At 43.7% G+C, this 19411-nt stretch overlaps 1 protein-coding gene across 2 annotated transcripts in view; it reads right to left on the bottom strand.

Moving 5' to 3' along the window:
* Positions 1-811: 811 nt before the first annotated feature.
* kalrna (kalirin RhoGEF kinase a) overlaps positions 812-19411 on the bottom strand; it is a 154342-nt gene continuing 135742 nt past the window's right edge. The window contains exons 56-68 of one of the 2 annotated variants that reach the window (XM_026144911.2): positions 18787-19058; positions 16034-16196; positions 8876-8938; positions 8634-8661; positions 8038-8200; positions 7026-7147; positions 6811-6942; positions 6573-6734; positions 5913-5991; positions 5779-5830; positions 5241-5389; positions 4718-4856; positions 812-4623 (exon numbers count right to left, since the gene is read on the bottom strand). In XM_026144911.2, the coding sequence (XP_026000696.1) occupies positions 4075-4623; positions 4718-4856; positions 5241-5389; positions 5779-5830; positions 5913-5991; positions 6573-6734; positions 6811-6942; positions 7026-7147; positions 8038-8200; positions 8634-8661; positions 8876-8938; positions 16034-16196; positions 18787-19058 (2073 nt within the window). In that variant the 3' untranslated portion in view covers positions 812-4074. Of the gene's footprint in view, positions 4624-4717; positions 4857-5240; positions 5390-5778; positions 5831-5912; positions 5992-6572; positions 6735-6810; positions 6943-7025; positions 7148-8037; positions 8201-8633; positions 8662-8875; positions 8939-16033; positions 16197-17685; positions 19059-19411 lie in introns of those variants that run through there. The other variant, XM_080290743.1, reaches the window with a different exon arrangement.

The raw sequence follows: 19411 nt of genomic DNA, 5'->3' as shown, positions 1-19411 counted from the left end.
GCCCCTGACTTTTTGCCCTCCGTATGGGTGTCTGGCCTCTCACCATGGACCAGTTTGCCTGCTAGAGTCTATCAAGGACCCAAACAACACACACACCCCTCCACCACGGTTAGGTGAGTTTACATTTCTTTTTTTAATTAATTAAACTGTATTATTTATCAAACTTAGTTAATAACTTTGTAAGTACTAACAGACAGTATGGGTAAATGTGAGTTGGTTTAAAAAGAGCCAGTAAGTCACCGAGACTAGAACAGCAGTACATACATGTCAGTGCAGCCACGAGTTATTTTACACCATCATCTCATCTTTGCAATTATTGCACACAACGCTGTTCTGAGGGTACAGGACTGGACATATGTTAACAACAACGCTGGGATACGTAGAGCAGGCATGAAACAGGTGAGCAACATCAGCTAGTTTATTCTTACCTTCACCATCACCGGCTCAGTCATGAAGTCAACTGAATCCAGTTTTATTTATGCAGCACCTCATCACAACAGCAGTTGCCTCAAAGTGCTTTAAACTTGTTTGTATTTCTGCGGCCACCTGTCTTCTATCCGAAGGTTTTTAGGTGGGATTCATTTATTTTGGTTACGGAATTGTTGCCTGCTGTATTTGGAATACCTGGAATACCTGGGAAACCTGGAATACCTGGAATACCTGGTGACTGTGGCGACCAACTTTAATAACTGCCAGCCATCTCTAACAGCCGCTCGGGAAAATGAGTGTCGGCCACACTCATTTTCCCGAGTGACCAGTCGGTCTGTGTGACCTCATCGAGCACCTTTCCTAAAGACACAGCTTGAAACGGTTTTCTTTATTGATTGATTTATTTTGCATGAGAGGTCGAAAAAACTGGGGAAGTCTGCTATTTTTAGTTCAAATAATGAACAAGACCAACAAGTCCACAATAAGACAGCAAGAATCTCTACTAGAAAGAGAGAGTGGTAAAAAAAGAAAAACAGCACTCGGACACACCTGAATCGATTGCAGCTGCAGTGACAGACACTTGGTAATATTTTACCAGACGTCCGATATGAAAGTTGCTTCTAAAGACGAATTCCCTTCCTGTGGACCATTTAGTATCCAAGCATGAACATGAGCTTTGCTGTTGTTTGACACTAAATGCTTAGAGGAAGATTGAGGATGAAAAACGGGGAGTGTGGCGAGTGGGTGAAAGCAGACAACAGAGCACATTCCACAAGAAAGTACATTCATCAGTAAACGTCTGCCTCCCAGGAACAGCGGCCACTTCATCCAAAGGGTCTACAGCCGCACGAGCACATTTACAAGCTGAATGAATGAGATCCAACCACTACAGTTATTCACCACAGTGACTGGTAAACAAACATACAACAAAACAGACTTCAGGGTGGAGTTTCCCACCTTCACACCAAATGTCACAGGCTTTACTTACAGAAACAGACAGTTTTGTAACCTGATTTCTAAACCATTACTGGTGATTTACATGCAGGTCTTTCCTGATTTGTATTTACTAGTCTGTAAACTACCTACTTTTTGGACAAAGAATCTGTAAACACTGATGCAAACTGTGTCCATGGTGCATCCTGCTAACGTCCGGTAGTCGTCCATATGTACCACAGAAGGCGGCGATCCAGACGCTGTTTGATCTTCCTTGAAGTAATGCCAACATGTTTGCATTTTAACTCCGTTTATTGTGGTTCAGGACAGTCCAGCACATTCACTACAGTTCAGTCAGAGTCTGCTGCTACACGGCTGTACAGTCACACTCGTTTAGTTCAGTAGGTTTAGGCATCCTCTGAACTCCATGTGTCGAGTAAACGGACTGCTCTAGGTCCCCAGAGCAAATATTACACCACCCTTAGTTCAGTCCTGAAATAAATAAACATTTAATAAATTAAAGGTAGATCATAGAAAAGTGCAGTCCTTATTCATGTGGCCTATACGACAGCTACAGGTAACAGTTTCTCCATAAATTATAATTCTACGCATCGTTTTTCTTTGCGGAGAGACTTTTCCATGTAAGTAACAGCATCACACAACATACTGATGCATGTGTGATGAAGTCATGTTAGAAAAACAAAGAAACATCGTCCATACTTAAAGTTTTAGATCCTTACAGATGCTTCGGTAACACTTTATCAGTTTCTAGCTTGAGTGAGTCACAAATACTGTGTCATCAAATATGCAGAGGTGGCAAAACCACAGACAGTCGTCACTTTAGGAGAACGATGGACACTCGTGTTGAAAACTGCTGATTAAACTTCTTAACTCAAGTAAAAGTGAAAATGCACAGAAATGTAAACTGAGCCTCGTGACTGCTGAAACACCTAAATAGTACAAGAACATAGTCGGGGATTAAAGTGGGATTTGGCAGGTGTGAAACTCTCAGATCAGTTGTACGGCTGGAGTGTGGGGAAACCAACATCAGCTCCATTCATTTTGATTGTGTACATTTTGTCTACAGGCTGTGATCGACTGACTTGTGTTGCTGCTGCTCTAAAATGTACCGCTCTTTGTGAATTTAACCAACTGAATTAACAAGATGTAAGCAGAGATTACACAGACTCACAAGGCTCCCTCTGTAGCACAAAGATGGAAGTCAGTGAGGGAGTCCAACCAGCATCAGCCGATGTAACAGTGAGCATGAACGCAACAGGTTCTCTGCAGCAGGCAAACATCGTGCACTACTTTAAACTTAAGCACAGTGCTGTAGATGAACCGACTCAGCACTAAGCTGCTCTTTCATGCACACAAAGTCAGAATCCTTTGATTTGTTTTGCAGATGTGTGAGAAAACAAACGGCTGGATCCAAAAACTCAAAACTACATTTAAATGTAATTTCCAATCTAGTTTTTTCACATTTCTCCATCTCTCAGTGAACGCATTCATTTCTCTCCCTGGGAAACAAAGCAGCTGTACTTGCTGTCCACACTGCACACAAACACTTTGTGTGTTTATATTTGTTGAGTTGTTTAAAGGTACATTTAAAATGATCTGCCAGTTAAAACATCGTTACTTCCTCTTCTGTAGTGCTAGCTACATGCTGAAGTGCATCGCAGCTCATGGTATCTACACCAAAAATGTTTTTTGTTGCGGTCCACTTTACCCCCCCGAGTAGAGCTATTAATGTATGTGTGATGTATAACTGATATGTTTTTGCCTCTTGTCGTAACAGGATTGTCGTCGATGTTACTGTCCTCAACATTTAGGTTCAAATCTGTTCCAGAGGGCCTGCAGTGATGTGAAATGATAATAATATTACCCCTTAAATGTGTCAAAGCTAAAGTAATGAGCCTTTTATGAAAATGTAGGGAGTAAATACAGATACCTGAAAATCCTACTTAAGTACTGTAACAGAGTATTTGTTATTTCCCACCTCTGTAGTAATCTGTTGCCTGAAAGGAGTAAAAACAGGGGAAAGAAAAGTGACAAAGAAACTGGAGAAGAGGAAGAAGATATTTTGAATACCAGCATATTCGAGTAAACTGTGGGGAAATATATTTCCCTTCAAAAGTGTAGCTGAAGTTTATCGATATGCAAATATAATTTTTAGGACACTGTGCTGACACTGTCCTTGAAAGGAAATGATTACAAATATACTAGAAACAGGCTCATCACGGTGTTCCTGCAACTGTCCAACTACCTGCAGTTCAAACAGCACTTTGTGCAGGACCCTCTATTAAGCGACAGGCAGCACTGCCCCAGAGCCTGAGATCAACTGCACGAGTCCTCAGCTCAGCGAGAGGCCTCTGCAAAGTCCCAACAGTTAGTTACATGACGGTAAACTGGAGCCAACACATCCAGTTCCACCTTAGTCCAGCTGACTTCTTTGGGTTCTTGTGGTGTTTTGGCAGTTTACCTGACCCGCTTCATGTGTCATTGCTGAAATCGGTAAATGAACAAATAACAAGGTAATAGAATAAATAAATATTCTGGGGTTAAGGTTTTGGTCTACAGGGGACTGATCGTGGTCCTGCAGTAGCAAGAGTTTCCATTTTGCACCACAGGAAGGATTCAGCACCAAACATCTGTCCCACGCACACACTGACAGACAGACAATCAAACGCTCCTGTGGGAGTTCAGATCCCGTCACAGTGTGTTTCCCATGCCGCTGCTCACCAGCCCTTTCACGTTCATAATGGGCCGAACGTCGTGCAGTTGTCTCCTTCGATCGATAAATGTGGCCAACCGTGCCGTGTCCAGTGGTGTCTTGGAGTACTCCCCACCTCCACGACCCACCCACAGATGTTGGAGACAGGAAGTAGCACTCGGCCGCTTCCTGGGATCCTGCTGCAGTAATGATGACACAAAATCCCTCGCCACCTGGCTCACATTGCAGAAGTATTCATCTGGGAAGCAGAAGTCTAGGCGGCAGATGTTGATGCAGGTTTCCTCCGGTGACTCGTCCAGAAACGGAGAAACGCCACTAAGCATGACATAAGCCAGAACACCCAAGCTCCACATGTCTGTGGCCACAGAGACTGGAGCGCCACGGATCAGCTCAGGCGCAGCGAACTCTGGATTCCCGAGCAAGAGGTGGACGTATCGGCGGTGGGCAGACAACTGGACAGCATCGCCAAAATCGATTAACTTAATACTGGGCATGGGAGAATGGAGGTTGACCATGATGTTCTCGGGCTACAGCAAAAACAGAGTTATGACTTAGACACAGGTGAGCAAACAACAATTGTCAATATTTTTCTTTTCATATGTGACAAAAACCTGCAGTCACCTTCAGGTCTAGGTGTGCCACTCTACAGGTATGAAGGTGCTCCAGGGCCTCCAGTGTTTCTCTGATGAAGAAGGCCACCTTCTCCTCCATCAGCTCATCGTGGGCAACCAGATAATCAAGCAAGCGGCCATCCTCCAGTCTAACATGGAAACACAGACAAGTTTCGATTTCTGCACTGTGTGGTTGAATGAATCGCTCAGTAGACCCGCTATTACACACAGCTGTGAATATGCACTGCAGGCTTTGTAACTCATTCACTGTGAATGGGTGATGTCACACGTTCACATTATGGAGCAGCTGTTCTGCTTTGCTCGTCCTGGTTGTGCTGACAAAGTGTAAACATTATGAAAACATTCAAAGAGAGCAAAGTTGAAAAGAAAACTATTAAAAAGTAACAGCCATCTAGTTTGGTTCATACCAAACCACGCGGGCTCTAAAAGCAGCTGAAAACTCTACTTGTTGTGAAAAACAAGCAAAAACACAACGATAAAAAAACCGTGCAGCAGCCAAACACTGGACTTACAGCTCCAGGACGAGCATCAGACAGGAGGGAGACTCGTAGGTGTCCAACAATGACACCAGCTGGTGATTCTGGACATATTGCAGAATGTCTGCCTCATGAGCCACTTGCTCCTTCTTCTGCATCTTCTTGCTCACAAACTTCACTGCCACCTAGTGGAGAACAAAGGCAAAACACTTAAACGTGCAATATAGTTTTTTCTATGCCGAGGTGCATCTATTTGACTAGTTCCATCCAACTTGAGGTTCAGTATCTTGCCCAACATACAAGCGATTAGTTGATGAGCTGCTCTACCTCCTGAGCTGCAGCCACCCCGCCTGAAGTTAAAGTTTTGAGACAAAACCACTCTGCACGATGACATATTGTGGATTTTATTATACAGCCAGATAATAAAATGCTTGTTTGTGCAAACACAGACAGATTATCAAGTTTATCTATACGATCATTAAAACAGGTTACATCTTGAATGTGTCTGCATCTCACAGTAGCTGATAAAATATCAAGTTTAATTTTTAAGAAGTTAAACAAAAGGAACAAGTACCTCTTTCTTAGTGGACCTGTTGACACACTTCCGTACCACTGAGAACCGTCCCCTGGTCAAAGCAAGTGAGACTGCATTAAAAACCGGCTGCTTTGGCTCGATAGAGACGTTATTTGTGACTGAAATCGTTTTACCTTCCAATCTCACAGATCTCAGTAAAGGTTGACTCAAAGTTTTCCTTCCAATGAATGCCCGTCCCATCACAGCCAGAGTCTGGACAAAGAACAAATACATAAGTAAGATAATTCCCCCTGAACATGTCAGCATTAGTGGAGAAATTGTTTTCATTTCCTCTTTCTTTACTCTTAGGTGGAGAGGTGGTTCGCCTTGATCTACCGGTGTTTATGCCCATGGGCAGAGGTGCCCGGTCAGCTCATTGCCTCATCAGTGCTGTGTAATAAGGACAAGCTGTAGCAGTTATTTTCCACATGGTGGTGAATCGGCTTCAGCGTGCCTCGCCTGTTCTCCCCTACTTCCCTTTCTGGACTGAAAAGCTCACAGCCAGATCAGCGCTCAGGCTTTATGAGTCTGTGGAATCAGGACTTACCCGAGGCTCACCTGCCTGCCCACTCTCCAGCAAACAACCTTCTTCATTTACTCCTCTCTACTGTGATATATTTCCAGGGGTGGAGTGTGTCATACTCTCACCAGCTGATGGCAAATTCAATTTCAAATCTTTGAGATTTTAAAACTGTTCACCTTCAGGTCTAGGATGCATTCAAGGATACCTTTTGGTATCCTTGAATGCATCCTCATGCATTTACTTTTCTTTGTTAAGAGCACGTGCGACTTACTGCTGCTGGCTAGTGTGACCATATTTGAGGGCTCCGATGGTGGGCCGACACCCCAGCGGTTGGAGGCCCGAACTCTGAACTGATAGTGACCTCCGGGGATCAGAGAGTCGATCTGCACACATTCCTCCCTGCTGCTGGCCACCTGCTGCCACAGGAACGAGTCTGTGAGTGAAAGAGGAGGAAAGGTCAGTCTGTTTGAACATCACTACAGAACAATTCCAGTGGCTAATACACAGACCTTCCTGTCTGTACTCCACAGTGTAGCTGCTGACAGTACAGTGGGCAGATGAAGGTGGGGGCAGCCAGTGGATCATCACCGCTGTGCTGCTGGCCTCCTGAGCCACAGGTCTCACTGGGGCTGCTGGGATACCTGCAAGCCAAGACAAAAATAGTCAACCCCAAATCAACAGTAACCGTCTCAAATGGTCCTCAGTGTTAATCAAAGTGCGACACCTTGGACTTTGATGGAGGCAGAGGAGGATGCAGTGCCGTGGTCATTAACAGCAACACAGGTGTAGATTCCTGTATCCTGAGGCATCAGATTACAGACTTTCAACAAGATGTCACCTGTATCCCTGCACAGTGCGTAGGAGTATGGAGAGAGGAGGAAAGATCAAAAGGCTGCACTCATAGAGGGTACTACTTATAGTGGTGTGAAGACGTGTTTGCCCCCTTCCTGATTTCCTGTGTGAAAAAATAATTGGCATCCGATCACATCTGGCGTAAAAGTAACACAGCATTTCTGAAAAGGAACATCGTACCAACAGTAAACCATGGTAGTGGGAGTGTAATTGTCTGTGGCTGTTTTGCTGCTGTGGAAAATGGAACCATGACTTCTGCTGTCTGAAGGAGAACATCTGGCCACCTCTTTGTGACCTCTAGGTGAAGTGCCCTTGAGTTCTGCAGCAGGATGGTGATCCAACGCAGCAAGTCCACCTCTGAATGGCTTAAGAAAAGCAAAATGAAGACTTTGGAGTGGCCTAGCCAAAGTCCTGATCTGAATCTGACTGAGGAGCTGTGGCATGAGGCTGTTCGTGCTTGAAAACCCTCCGATGGCTCAATTACAATTATTCTACAAGCATCAGTGGGCCAAAATTCCTCCAACACGATGCAAAAGACTCACTGCCAAACGTTCAGTTGATTGTAGTTGTTGCTGCTTAGTTACTAGGTTTTTCACACATGGCCATGAGGGTTTAGTCTTTTTCCCTTAATAAACACCTTCATTTAGAAACTGCATTTTGTTTTTACTTGTGTGAGTTTTGTCTGATATTTAAATCTGGTTGATGATCGGAAACGCATAGAAATCAGGAAGGGGGTGAACACTTTTACACCACTGTATGTTTAAAAGTCAAAACACTGAAGGAGAAGCAGGTGAGGAAAAACAAGAATCTGAATGCAGCATTGAAATGGTCCTCTGGAAAGCCTTCATGGACACATCTGGTGTTCCTCGTGGTCTCTTTGTTACCTGATGTCTATGGTGAAGCGGCTGTTGTTGGTCACTGGATTCTGGTCGGGGCCCTTCAGAGTGACTGAAGGTTTAGGCCGTCCTGAGACTTTACAGCAGAGGACTACGGTCTCTCCGAATGCACATACCACATCTGACAGTGGGACCAAGAACTCTGGAGCCACTGCACACAGAAAACGCATCACAAACCACGTTCCCCTCAGCTCTTAGTTAAAATGTCCACAGTTTATCACGTTGTTGTTTCTGAGCGAAGGCATGTGTGACCTCAAGCATTCTCAGCTCAGTTCTGTAGTTTTTGGGAACAGTTCAAACCTCTCTCATGTATTCAGAAGGAATTGTTGCATTGCTGTTATACTGCATTAGCATAAATAATGACCAGTTTTGCCAAATCACTCGATTCAGATCAGAATAATCAGGCTGATTCTAGCACATCATTTATTACCAGGTTTGCTGCTGTTCCAGACTGACATAGGAGTTGGGGCTTCTTGTACTCCCGTGGTAGTGAAAAGCATTTGGAAGCCTCTTGGCTTTGTCACACAACTTATTCAATGAATAAATAAATGTAATTTGCATTAACTGCCTTATGTATGTCTCACCTTCCTGGATGAAGTTTGGGTTCAGAAGCTGGAAAATAATTAGATGTGGATTAGTTTTCAGCATATATGAAGCAGTATTATATAAAATGAATTTATACATAATAGTTCCAGATTTTAAACTTCTTAAATTCTCTCACATTTGTCTCCAACACAGTGTTTGTCTAATGCTGATATAATAATTCAATAGAAAAGTATTCAACACCGAGTCAGAGATCTTTTCAATGAAAATGAACAGCTGGTACCTCCATGCCCGTCTTTGGGTCAATGTCATCACCACAATCTGAATCATCTGAAGTTTGGACCTCCTGGTGGAGGAAGAAACAAGGGAAAAGAATAAAAGGGGAATGGAGGCACATAAAAGTCAAAGGTAAGAGAATGGAGATGGGACATAAAAAAGGTGAAACATGTACAAAAACAAGGAAAACGGGAACGACAGGAGGAAAGAGTACGAGAGGGGACAGATGCAGACGAAGTTGAGCAGAACCAAAACAGAAAAAATGATGTCAAATATGAAAAGAGATGAAAGAGAACAAAGGAAAGATTCTGAGAATATGAGAAAAAATGAGAGCAAAACAGTGGCTACAGTGGACACTTCAGATCCTACTCACCTGAGAGTCCTTTTGGATTTTTCTGACACACTGTAAAACTGCCACCATTTGTCTTTCCATTAAGTGATAATTAGAAGTTTTGAGGCTACTAATCAGTCCTTTAAGACTGTAAATCTAACCTTATCACCAGAAAATGTTCAAACTGTTAAACCTGCGATAAGCCAAAATCTTTGGTTGGGGAGTGCAGTACGACTCTTAGAATGATTCGCTACCTTATCGTGGTGGAGGGGTGTGCGTGTCCCAGGGATTCTAGAGGCTATGTTCTCGGGAGGCTTTGCCTCCTATTAGGGTCTCCAATGGCAAACTGGCAAACTGGGTCATGCATTAGTACATGGGGCCCGACTGGCCACAGCCTGAGAGGGACACGGGCCCATCCTCCTGTAGGCCCACCACCCACAGGAAGGTCAGGTTCAATAAGTGGAGGCCCTGGCGGACCGATCCCTGGCTACCAAGACTAGCAATTAGGAGAATGTCACTGGCGGGGAAGGAGCCTGAGTTAGTGCGTAAGGTTGAGCGGTACTGGCTAGGTATAGTCAGGCTCACCTCAACGCACGGCTTGGAACTAGTCTCCTGGAGAAGGGCTGGACTCTGTCTCAGTCATGAGTTGCCCTTGGTGAAAGATGCTGGGTGAGTATCCTAGTATCCCCTTCGGCTTGCTGCCTGTACTATGGTGTTTCTCTTGGTGGACGAGAGGGTTTGTTCCCTGCACCTTTGGGTCGGAGAATGTGTCCTGACTGTCGTCTGTGCTTATGCGCTGGACGACGGTTCAGAGCACCCAGCCTTCTTGGAGTCCCTGGGCAGCGTGCTCAAGGATGCTCCACCTGTGGACTTTGCTGTACTACTGGGAAACTTCAACGTTCATGTGGGCAACAACAGTGAGATCTGAACCCGAGCAGCATTTTGTTGTTGTTTGTCAATAATGAACACCATGTCTGAACTTAAGGGTGTCTATAAGTATATATGGCACTAGGACGTCCTATCGGGCTTGGTTAGCCCGTGGGACTTCGGAGGCAGCTGATAGGTACCAACAGGCCAAGCGGAACATGGCTTGGGCAGTAGCTGAAGCAAAAATTTGGGTGTGGGAGGAGTTCGGAGATGCCGTGGAAAAAGACATGCGGATGGCCTCAAAGAGATTATGGCAAATGGCCAGGCGACTCAGGAGGGGAAAGTGGTGCTCTACCTGCACTGTGTATAGTGCGGGTGGAGCGCTGCTGACTTCAACTGAGAACATTGTCGGGCGGCTGGAATACTTCGAGGATCTTCTTTATCCCACTGGCATGTCTTCCGTGGAGGAAGCAGACTCTGGGGACAAGGCTTCTTTCTCCGCAGGTGAGGTCACTGAGGCTCCTTGGTGGCAGGGCCCCTGAGGGATGAGGTTCGCCCTGAATTCCTGAAGGCTCTGAATGTTATAGGGCTGTCTTGATTGACAATCCTCTACAATGCTGCGTGAAAATCAGGGGCGGTACCTCTGGATTTGCAGACCAGGGTGGTGGTTCCCATCTTTAAGAAGGTTGTGTTTCAACTATAGGAGGATCACACACACTCAGCTTTGCTGGGAAAGTCTATGCCAGGGTGTTGGAAAAGAAAGTTCATCCATTAGTCAAACCTCGGATACAGGAGGAACAATGCAGTTTTCGTCTTGGTTGTGGAACACTGGACCAGCTCTTTACCCACTCAATGATATTTGAGGGTGCATGGGAGTTTGCCCAACCAGTCTAAATGTGCTTTGTGGACTTGGAGAAGGAACTCAACCGTGTCCCTCAGAGTGTGCTATGGGAGGTGCTACGGGAGTATGGGGTGTCTGACCCATTGCTACAGGCCATTTGATCCTTAAACAGCCGTTGCAAGAGCTTGGTCCGCATAGCCATAAGCAATAAGTAATCGTTTCCGGTGAGTGATAGACTCTGCCCATTGTCACAGATTCTGTTCGTAATCTTTATGGACAGAATTTCTAGGTGGAGCCAAGTGGCGGAGGGCTTTCATTTGGGTCGTCTGAGAATCTCATTTCTGCTTTTCACAGATGATGTGGTTCTGTTGGCTTCATTGGGTGATGGCCTCCAACTTGCACTTGAATGGTTCACAGGCGAATCTGAAGCGGTGGGAATGAGAACCAGCACCTCCAAGTGTGAGGCCATGGTCCTAAGCTGGAAAAGGGTGGAGTGCCCACTCCTGGTCAGGGAAGAGCTCCTACCCTGAGTGGAGGAGTTTAAGTATCTCGGGGTCTTGCTTATGAGTGACGGGAGAAGGGAGATCAACAGGGTGGTGATTAGTGCTGTGGCTACAGTGATGCAGAAAAAAGCGAAGCTCTCAATTTACCGGTCGATCTATGTCCCTACCCTCACCCTATGGTCACGAGCTGTGCGTAGTGACCAAAAGAATATGATCGCGGAGAAAAGTGGCAGTAATGAGCTTCCTCCGTAGGGTGGATGGCCTCTCCCTTACTGATAGGGTGAGGAGTTCGGCCATCCAGGAGGTGTTCAACATTGAAAGGAGCCAGCTGAGGTGGTTCGGGCATCTGACATGGATGCCTCCTGGGCGCCTCCTGGGCGAGGTGTTCTGGGCATGCCCCACCAGCAGGCGGCCCCCCCAGGGCAGAACCAGGACACGCTGGAGAGATTATATCTCTCGGCTGGCCTGGGAAGGCCTTGGTGTTCCCCTGGACAAGCTAGAGGAGGTGGATGGGGAGGAGGAGTCCTGGGCTTCTCTGCTTAGGCTGCTGCCTCCACGACCCAGCTTCAGATAAGCGGAAGAAGATCGATGGATGGATCCTAGAGTATCTGTCTTCATAAGATTATTATAACGCTAGATATATATACAAAAGGACAATGTATATCTGATATGTTAAGTCTCTCAAAAAGAGATTGCATCTGTGATTATGACTGCAGCCTGTGGCTGATGATTACTCAAGACTTTGGCTGTGCTATTATTCTTATTGCTGCAGCATAAGTTGCATGGTTGTAATACATATACATGCAACAGCTCCGTTTTGATTATACTATGTTAATAAGAAAAATTCTTTCATAAAATCACTGCATCTTCCAACAGTCTTGCATAGACATACAGTATTCACAGCACCACACACTGAACCACTGCTGAAGTCTATATCCAGCCACAGCCTACATCACTGCCAACAAGATCAACTGCAGCTGTTCACTGATTGGAGACGCAGTTTTTTCACTGTTCACTGGAGATCAGCTTTTTAAAATGAATGAGGAGCATTAAATGCAACACAAAGTGTCACATGACGTATCCAATTGTGCTAAAACCAGGAATTAAAAAAATAGAAGCTTAAAATTAAGTTGCCAAATGAATCATATAAGAATTGTTTTTGGACATCACCAAACGCTGTTTCCTCTCTTGAGATGCTCTGCTATGTGTTTAGTGCAGTTGCTGTTTGATTGTGGATTTCTCTGTCTTCAGTTTCGCCTTCAGTAAAATGAAAAACATCTGGTTGGGTTGGCGATTAAAGGTAATTTCAGTGCAATTAGAAACTTGGTTTGCTTTTGCAGTATGCTTTGAGTCAGTCACACTGTGTGAGTATTGCCCTGTACACTTCAGATTTCATCATGCCACTTCAATGAGCAAGCACATCATTATTTAACAGTGGTAACCTGGTTTCACTTGTCCATGCCATAAGATTGCCCGTACCATGGCAGAGGATGTGATATACTTCAAATCATGAGCTATTCCTCATCTTCCCAAAGGTGGTGACCTTGGCACACTATGTGCCTCAGCATTTCACGACTGGACTTCTTGCACAGGTGGTGTCCTATCACTGTAGCACACTGAAACTTACAGAGCGGATCATTCTTTTACAAAGTCTACATTCCTAGGTGCTTGATTTCATACACCTGTAGCCATGGCAGTGATTGGAACACCTGGAATTCATGATTTGGATGAGTGAGTGAATACTTCTGGCAGTATGTGCATATGGGTTAAAGTGGGATTTGATAGGCATAGAGACTGTAAGAGCAGCTGTAGTGGTTGCATGTGCGGAAAACAAATAAGTCAGACTAATTTCTAATGTGAGCACAAGTATATTTTGTATAAAGGCTGTGACCAGCTAAAATTCACTGCTCTTTTTGGATTTAGCCAACTGACTTCAACAAGGTCTAAGTAGATATTACAAAGGGGAAAATAATGATGCTGAATTTCTTTGCAAGATTGCTCCCAAAGAAACGGATGGTTTCTAATTTAAATGGTAGTTTCATTTTAATGGAGAGAGAATATCAACCAAAATTCCAGAAAAACACATGAAAGTCATAAATTGATCTGTAACTGACTGAAATAAGTAATTGATCCCCTACAACTCAGAATTTTCAATGAAGAGAAATCCTTAATATGAACCAAGTAACAACATCCCCACGGTCGAGTACGGAGGTGGACACACTGCTCTGGGCAGTGGAGTGCAGATGGAAACGAGCCACACACACAAGCAAAGACATCGTCCTCCGCTTGTTAGCAAGATAAACTGGATCTGTACTCCACATGGGCAGTCTTACCTTTTTGCACTCCTTCCTGACAGGAGATTTGTGAAATATCATTACGTTTATTGTTAAAGAAATAAATATATAACCAGAAAAATATTTATTATTAGCTGAAAAAATAAGTCGTGGAAGTATTTTTCTGCTTAACACCGAGAAGACCAAGGAGCTCATCGTGGACTACAGGAGGAATGCTGACCCACATCCACCCATCCACATTAAGGGGACGGCTGTGGAGCGTGTGAGCAGCTTCAAGTTCCTGGGAGTCCACATCTCCGAGGATCTCACCTGGACGACCAACTTCTCCAAGCTGGTCAAGAAGGCTCACCAGTGCCTCTTCTTCTTGAGGACTCTGAGGAAGAACCACCTGTCCTCAGACATCCTGGTGAACTTCTATCGTTGCACCATCGAGAGCATCCTGACAAACTGTATAACAGTCTGGTACGGGAACTGCTCTGCCTCGGACCGGAAGGCGTTGCAGAGGGTCGTGAAAACTGCCCAGCGCATCGCCGGAGCACCACTTCCTGCCATAAAAGACATCTACAGGAAGCGGTGTCTGAAAAGGGCTGGGAAAATCATCAAAGACCCCAGTCACCCATCACATGGACTCTTCACCCTCCTGCCCTCTGGGAGGCGCTACAGGAGCCTCCGGACTAAGACCACCAGGTACCGGAACAGCTTCTTCCCCACAGCTGTCAGACTCCTGAACTCTGCCTCCTGACATCTGACCCACGTTAACACACGGACTGAACATACACACCCCCACAATGGACAACTGTACCCTCAAACACACAATAATAACATGGACTGAACCACCACTCACAACCACTAGCACTTTATAGCCTCTGTAGAAACTATCTACACCCTCACTTATCTTAACTGCACTACTGTATAGCTCTGTGTAAACAATCATTCTGTACATACGATAAATTTTAATCCTACAACTGTTTACAACTTGCATAGTTCCCATTTCTGTATAGCTGTATATCTCAGATTTCTGTAAAGTTATTTATTTCATATTCTGTATAGTTTTTCATATTTATATCCTGTTCATATCCTGTACATAGCTTGTACTCACTACAGCCTGTACATACTTATAGTTATAGAATATTCACAACATACTTCATACCGTGTACATTATAACATACCATAATAGACCCATTTCTGTAATATACTCACATATCTATATTATTGCTAATATATATTGTAATATATCTATATCACTAAAGCACTTCTGGATGGATGCAAACTGCATTTCGTTGCCCTGTACCTGTGCATGTGCAATGACAATAAAGTTGAATTCTATTCTATTCTATTTTTCAAACCATTCCTTTAGGAAACAAACACCTTACAACACATCAGTGTTTAAAAGATTAACATTACTGCTACACATGTTTGAGCTCATTCTGAATACTTTATGTCTATATTATATTTAAAATGTCTATTTTTTCAGCCTAATGATAACTTCCTCTTTCACAGTGAAAAGCTCAAGTTTCATTTGTTACAAAATAAAGAGGCTGCAGACCTCAAAAGGCCATGAAACTGCTGGCAGTTCAAACTAACCAACGAGTTTTGAGCCTCTGAATGGATGATTATGTATAACACCTGCTGCCATTCCTCAACAGTTAATACAAAATTTGGGGGAAAAATCTTTGAATTAAAGCAACTTTTAGAAGCTAATACTGGGTAATGTAGCATAAATGAACATGCTAATGTGCAGAGCAGAATATGCTAAAGCTCTAAATATCTATATAGTTATATATATTATATATAGAGCTCTTTATAACTCTTCAATACTGCAAATGACTGACAGTTTACCTGTGATGTATGTTTGGCTTCCTGCATATCCAGTTACCACTCCAAGAAAATCTTTAACAGTATGTCACTCCTGGTCTTTTGACTGAATTCTGAGTCAATCATTTGTTCCAAAGATTCCACAAAATATCCCAGTCAGTCTCTCCCACAATGCAATGCTCGAGATTTTGTCGATGGCAGTAATTGTGCTACTCTGTAACGCCATCCGCTGCAGCCAGTAAGGGTTTTTAATAGAGAAATCGTGGTCCCGTAGGACAGACGTGATCCAAGAAATAAAACCGATCAGTCTGAATTCATGCGTCATGCAGGTTGAGAACCACTCCTGGAGTCCCACTGAGACACATCCACCTGTGTGTGTGTCTACAGGTGTCTGCACACACGCACACATACTGAGGTTAGGACAAAGAACATAAACCGAGTGGGGCGGTGGAGGCGAGGGGTTTTGGCACACACATAACATCACCAGTGCGCACCGTCGGCCTGCTTTACTCACTTTGCCTTTCACCACAGGGTCGGACGAGGCGAACGGGGTAGGAGGAGTGATTTCTTTGGGCTTACGGAGAAGGCCATTCTCCTGACCTTTGACCCCTACTGAGAAGGCATCCTTGTCTTCAGCGCGCTTCCTGGCACGCAGTGTGTTCCACGACAGAGACTTCCTGTACAGTATGGGAACAACAAACATCAACCAGCCAATCAAAGTGAAGCTCAGAGGTGTCCAGCTGAGTCTGGCTGCAGCAGCAACGTACCTGTCAGGTTGCTATGGTGACAGCTTATGACATGACGTAATGCTTCATAAGGTGAATAGATACAGACAAGACCACAATAGTATCGATAAATTATCTATTGGGGTTTGAACTTTTGTCATCTTGGACTTGTTGTTTTCAGTTTATGAGTTATTGTAAGACTGAAAGATGTTTACATACATTTGGAAATCTTTTAGGAAGTACCCGAAGCATCCCAAAACTGCTCTTCTGGATGCTAGCCTCCAACAAAGCAAAAATACATTCTCTACAAACAAGACAATGTAGGCTACTGCAATAACCAAAACAAACAAAAAACACTTTTCAACAGAAAGAATGGCTGTACACCTCGAGTCTGAGAAAATCCAGACAGGACCAGTGCCTGAATCTGCAGCCAGACTCTTCTGGTTCATGAAGACGAACATTAGAGCAGATGACAGAGAGTTCGGACTTTATTGACACAGCTGGACTTCTATGTACAAGAATTAGTGCAATGATGTTTTTAATTTGTTAAATTCAATCTTTTATAGTTCCTGTAAACTTTAAATACATAGTTATGATTAGTAGGACTTCCCGTCCACGTCGATGCGATGCAGCTTAAAAAGGAAAGTTACATAAATCTCTTTTGTTCACCTCTAACCTTGTGTTAGTCATTTTGATTTATTCCAGTGCAAAGTTAGCTCAACTCCTAAAAACACATCAAGGCGAAAAAGCAGCTGAGAATAAACCACAGTTATTCTCTGAGAAGATTTTAAAGGCTTTACAGTTTGTTCAGTTACCAAATGCTGCTACATTTATTCAAAGCTCTGAAGTTTAAACCACTTAAGTTTAGAGTTTGTAGCTTCTGTGGAGTGTCAAACCGTGAGGTTAGTGAAAACTGAAACGAAACAAATCAAATGTAACAACATACACAAAAAGCTGAAATTAACCAAACAGGAACAAAACGCTGTAAAGGGTTTATATACCTGAATCTACAGTGTGGCTGTGGGGATTTTTGGTTCTTGGCATTAAAACCTTGACAGAAATCTTTCATCTAGAAACTTCCCAATAAGCAGAGCTGGAATCAGCACAAAGTCTGCTTGGATGACAACTTTGAACTAGTCTGATATTTCTGTGTCCATGAACTTCTTTCTCTCCTGTACACCAACCTAAACAATGCTGACACGTCTCAGGTTGGACTCAAAGTGGTATTCTGTACAGTAGTATTTCTATGTATGTATTTCAGCTTCAGGTGTGGATATGAGATCGCCGTCGTTACTTCTTCACGTTCTGCTAATATCTGTTGATAGTTACATTTATTTTTGTCACAAAAACGTGTCTCTGTGATGATGTTTGGCTCATTTTAAGAGAGCTTTACTTCTAAAATGGTATAACAGTGCAACACACATGCAGGCAGACACTCGGGTTCACATTTGCTGTTGTGGTTTATTTACAAATATTAAAAACTACTACAAACCGTCACCCATCATCAGCCAAATGTCAAATAAAACATCTTCACCTTGACACCGCTTTGTTAACTCGTGCTCAAGTCCAAAAGGTTTATTTAACAAATTTAAAATCAGTATTATTAATAGACTACCAAGAGTACAACGCTGACCTTGCCACCAAACATATTGCACAGCCTGACTTCATTCATATTTTTCTTGTCATAAATAGTGCAAAAGGTTTTTTTTAGATAAAAAACAAAACAAAAACAAACAAACAAAACAAAAACAGGAATGTTGTAGAGCCTCAGTCAATGTTTTTACTCTGTACAGTGAACTGCCAACATAAATTCAACACAAAAAAAGAATTAAATACAACTTTGTCCGTGGAATAAAATAATTATTAGTAGGGCAGCAACAATAAGAGGAATAAACAAACATCTGTGAGGAGAACAGGACTGAGGCCACCGCAATGACCCAGGTGAGGTGAGGGTTTTGTTTTTTTTGTTTTTTTTTACAGAAAGCAGGAAAAATTAAAAAAAAGTACAAAAACAGAAGAAAATGCAGAGTGTTAGGAACTGAAGTAAAAAGTCGGTTTTAGCTCCACACGAGTACTTTTCACTTTCTGGTTTCCAGTTAGGAACAAGGTACAAGTTTTTTCTATCCTGTCTATTTCTGTGGGAATCACCTCGAAGTTTTCAGCTGTTTTTCTTTCTTTTGTTAGTTTCAAGCCTCAAAACCTTTTTTTATTTTGCTTTTTTGTTTAAACGTCATCGCCACAGAGCCGATAAGTGACCGGCTCAAGAAATCAAAGTCATTGCAGCAGCTTGATGGACAGTTAGAGAACAACTCTGTACCTTCAAAACAAGAAAAAACAAAGTCCAACATTTTTTTGTGTTTGCTTTTTAAACACAGGACGCAGACAGCTGAGGAGCTGGTGATGGAAACAGAGTCAGAACAAAAACATTTAGACAGACCTTTGTCAGCTTAGTCCTCTCATTCAATCCGAATACTTGGTTTCAAGCCCAACCAGAAGTGCTTCAGTCTGCAGGGAAAGATGTGCGGGGTGGGTGGGGACTTACTTGATGTTGTTGGCATCTGTTACGGCTGCTGAGAAGGAGCAAGTAGAAGAAGAGTCTTTAATGGGCTTTGTGAGCGGGCCTAAGACGTGTCCTGGCACCCAGCCCTCCGCGGCAGGCGACTGGCTGTTGGCTGGCCGGTAAACGAGGTACATGTTCTGCTGATTGGTGGCCATGACCTGAATGGTCTCTCCTTGACTGACACAGATCTCATTCTCTTTGAGCGCCGAGTAGTCCTGAGTGACCAGCATGGTGGAAGTGATGTCGTTGTTGTCCTGCAGACAGGAGGGAAGGAAAGAATGGCCGACAGGACGAGGGAAAGGAAAGGCAGAAGAAAAAGAGGAGCAGGATGGAGGAGACACAATGTGGACAATTGAGGATGAGGTTAAGGAGCGACTGTGGGCTGGATAACAGAAATGCTGTGATACAGCTGGTGTCAACCTGAGGAGGAGCAGAGGGAGTTCAGGGCTGAGGAGCAGGAGTGGAGGGAGAACAGCAGTGAACACAGGTTTCATTACTTGAATCAGCAGCACACGCTCATTTTATTAAAATCAAATTATTATTATTACGAACAATAATAATAATTAACAAAGAGGCATAACTGATCCAATACTGTGACGAGGAGATG

Source organism: Astatotilapia calliptera, chromosome 16, assembly GCF_964374335.1.
Source record: "Astatotilapia calliptera chromosome 16, fAstCal68.1, whole genome shotgun sequence".
In the NCBI taxonomy this organism is placed as follows: Eukaryota; Metazoa; Chordata; class Actinopteri; order Cichliformes; family Cichlidae; genus Astatotilapia; species Astatotilapia calliptera.
The sequence above is the reverse complement of the archived record's forward strand: the minus strand, read 5'-3'. Positions and strand labels throughout refer to the sequence as shown.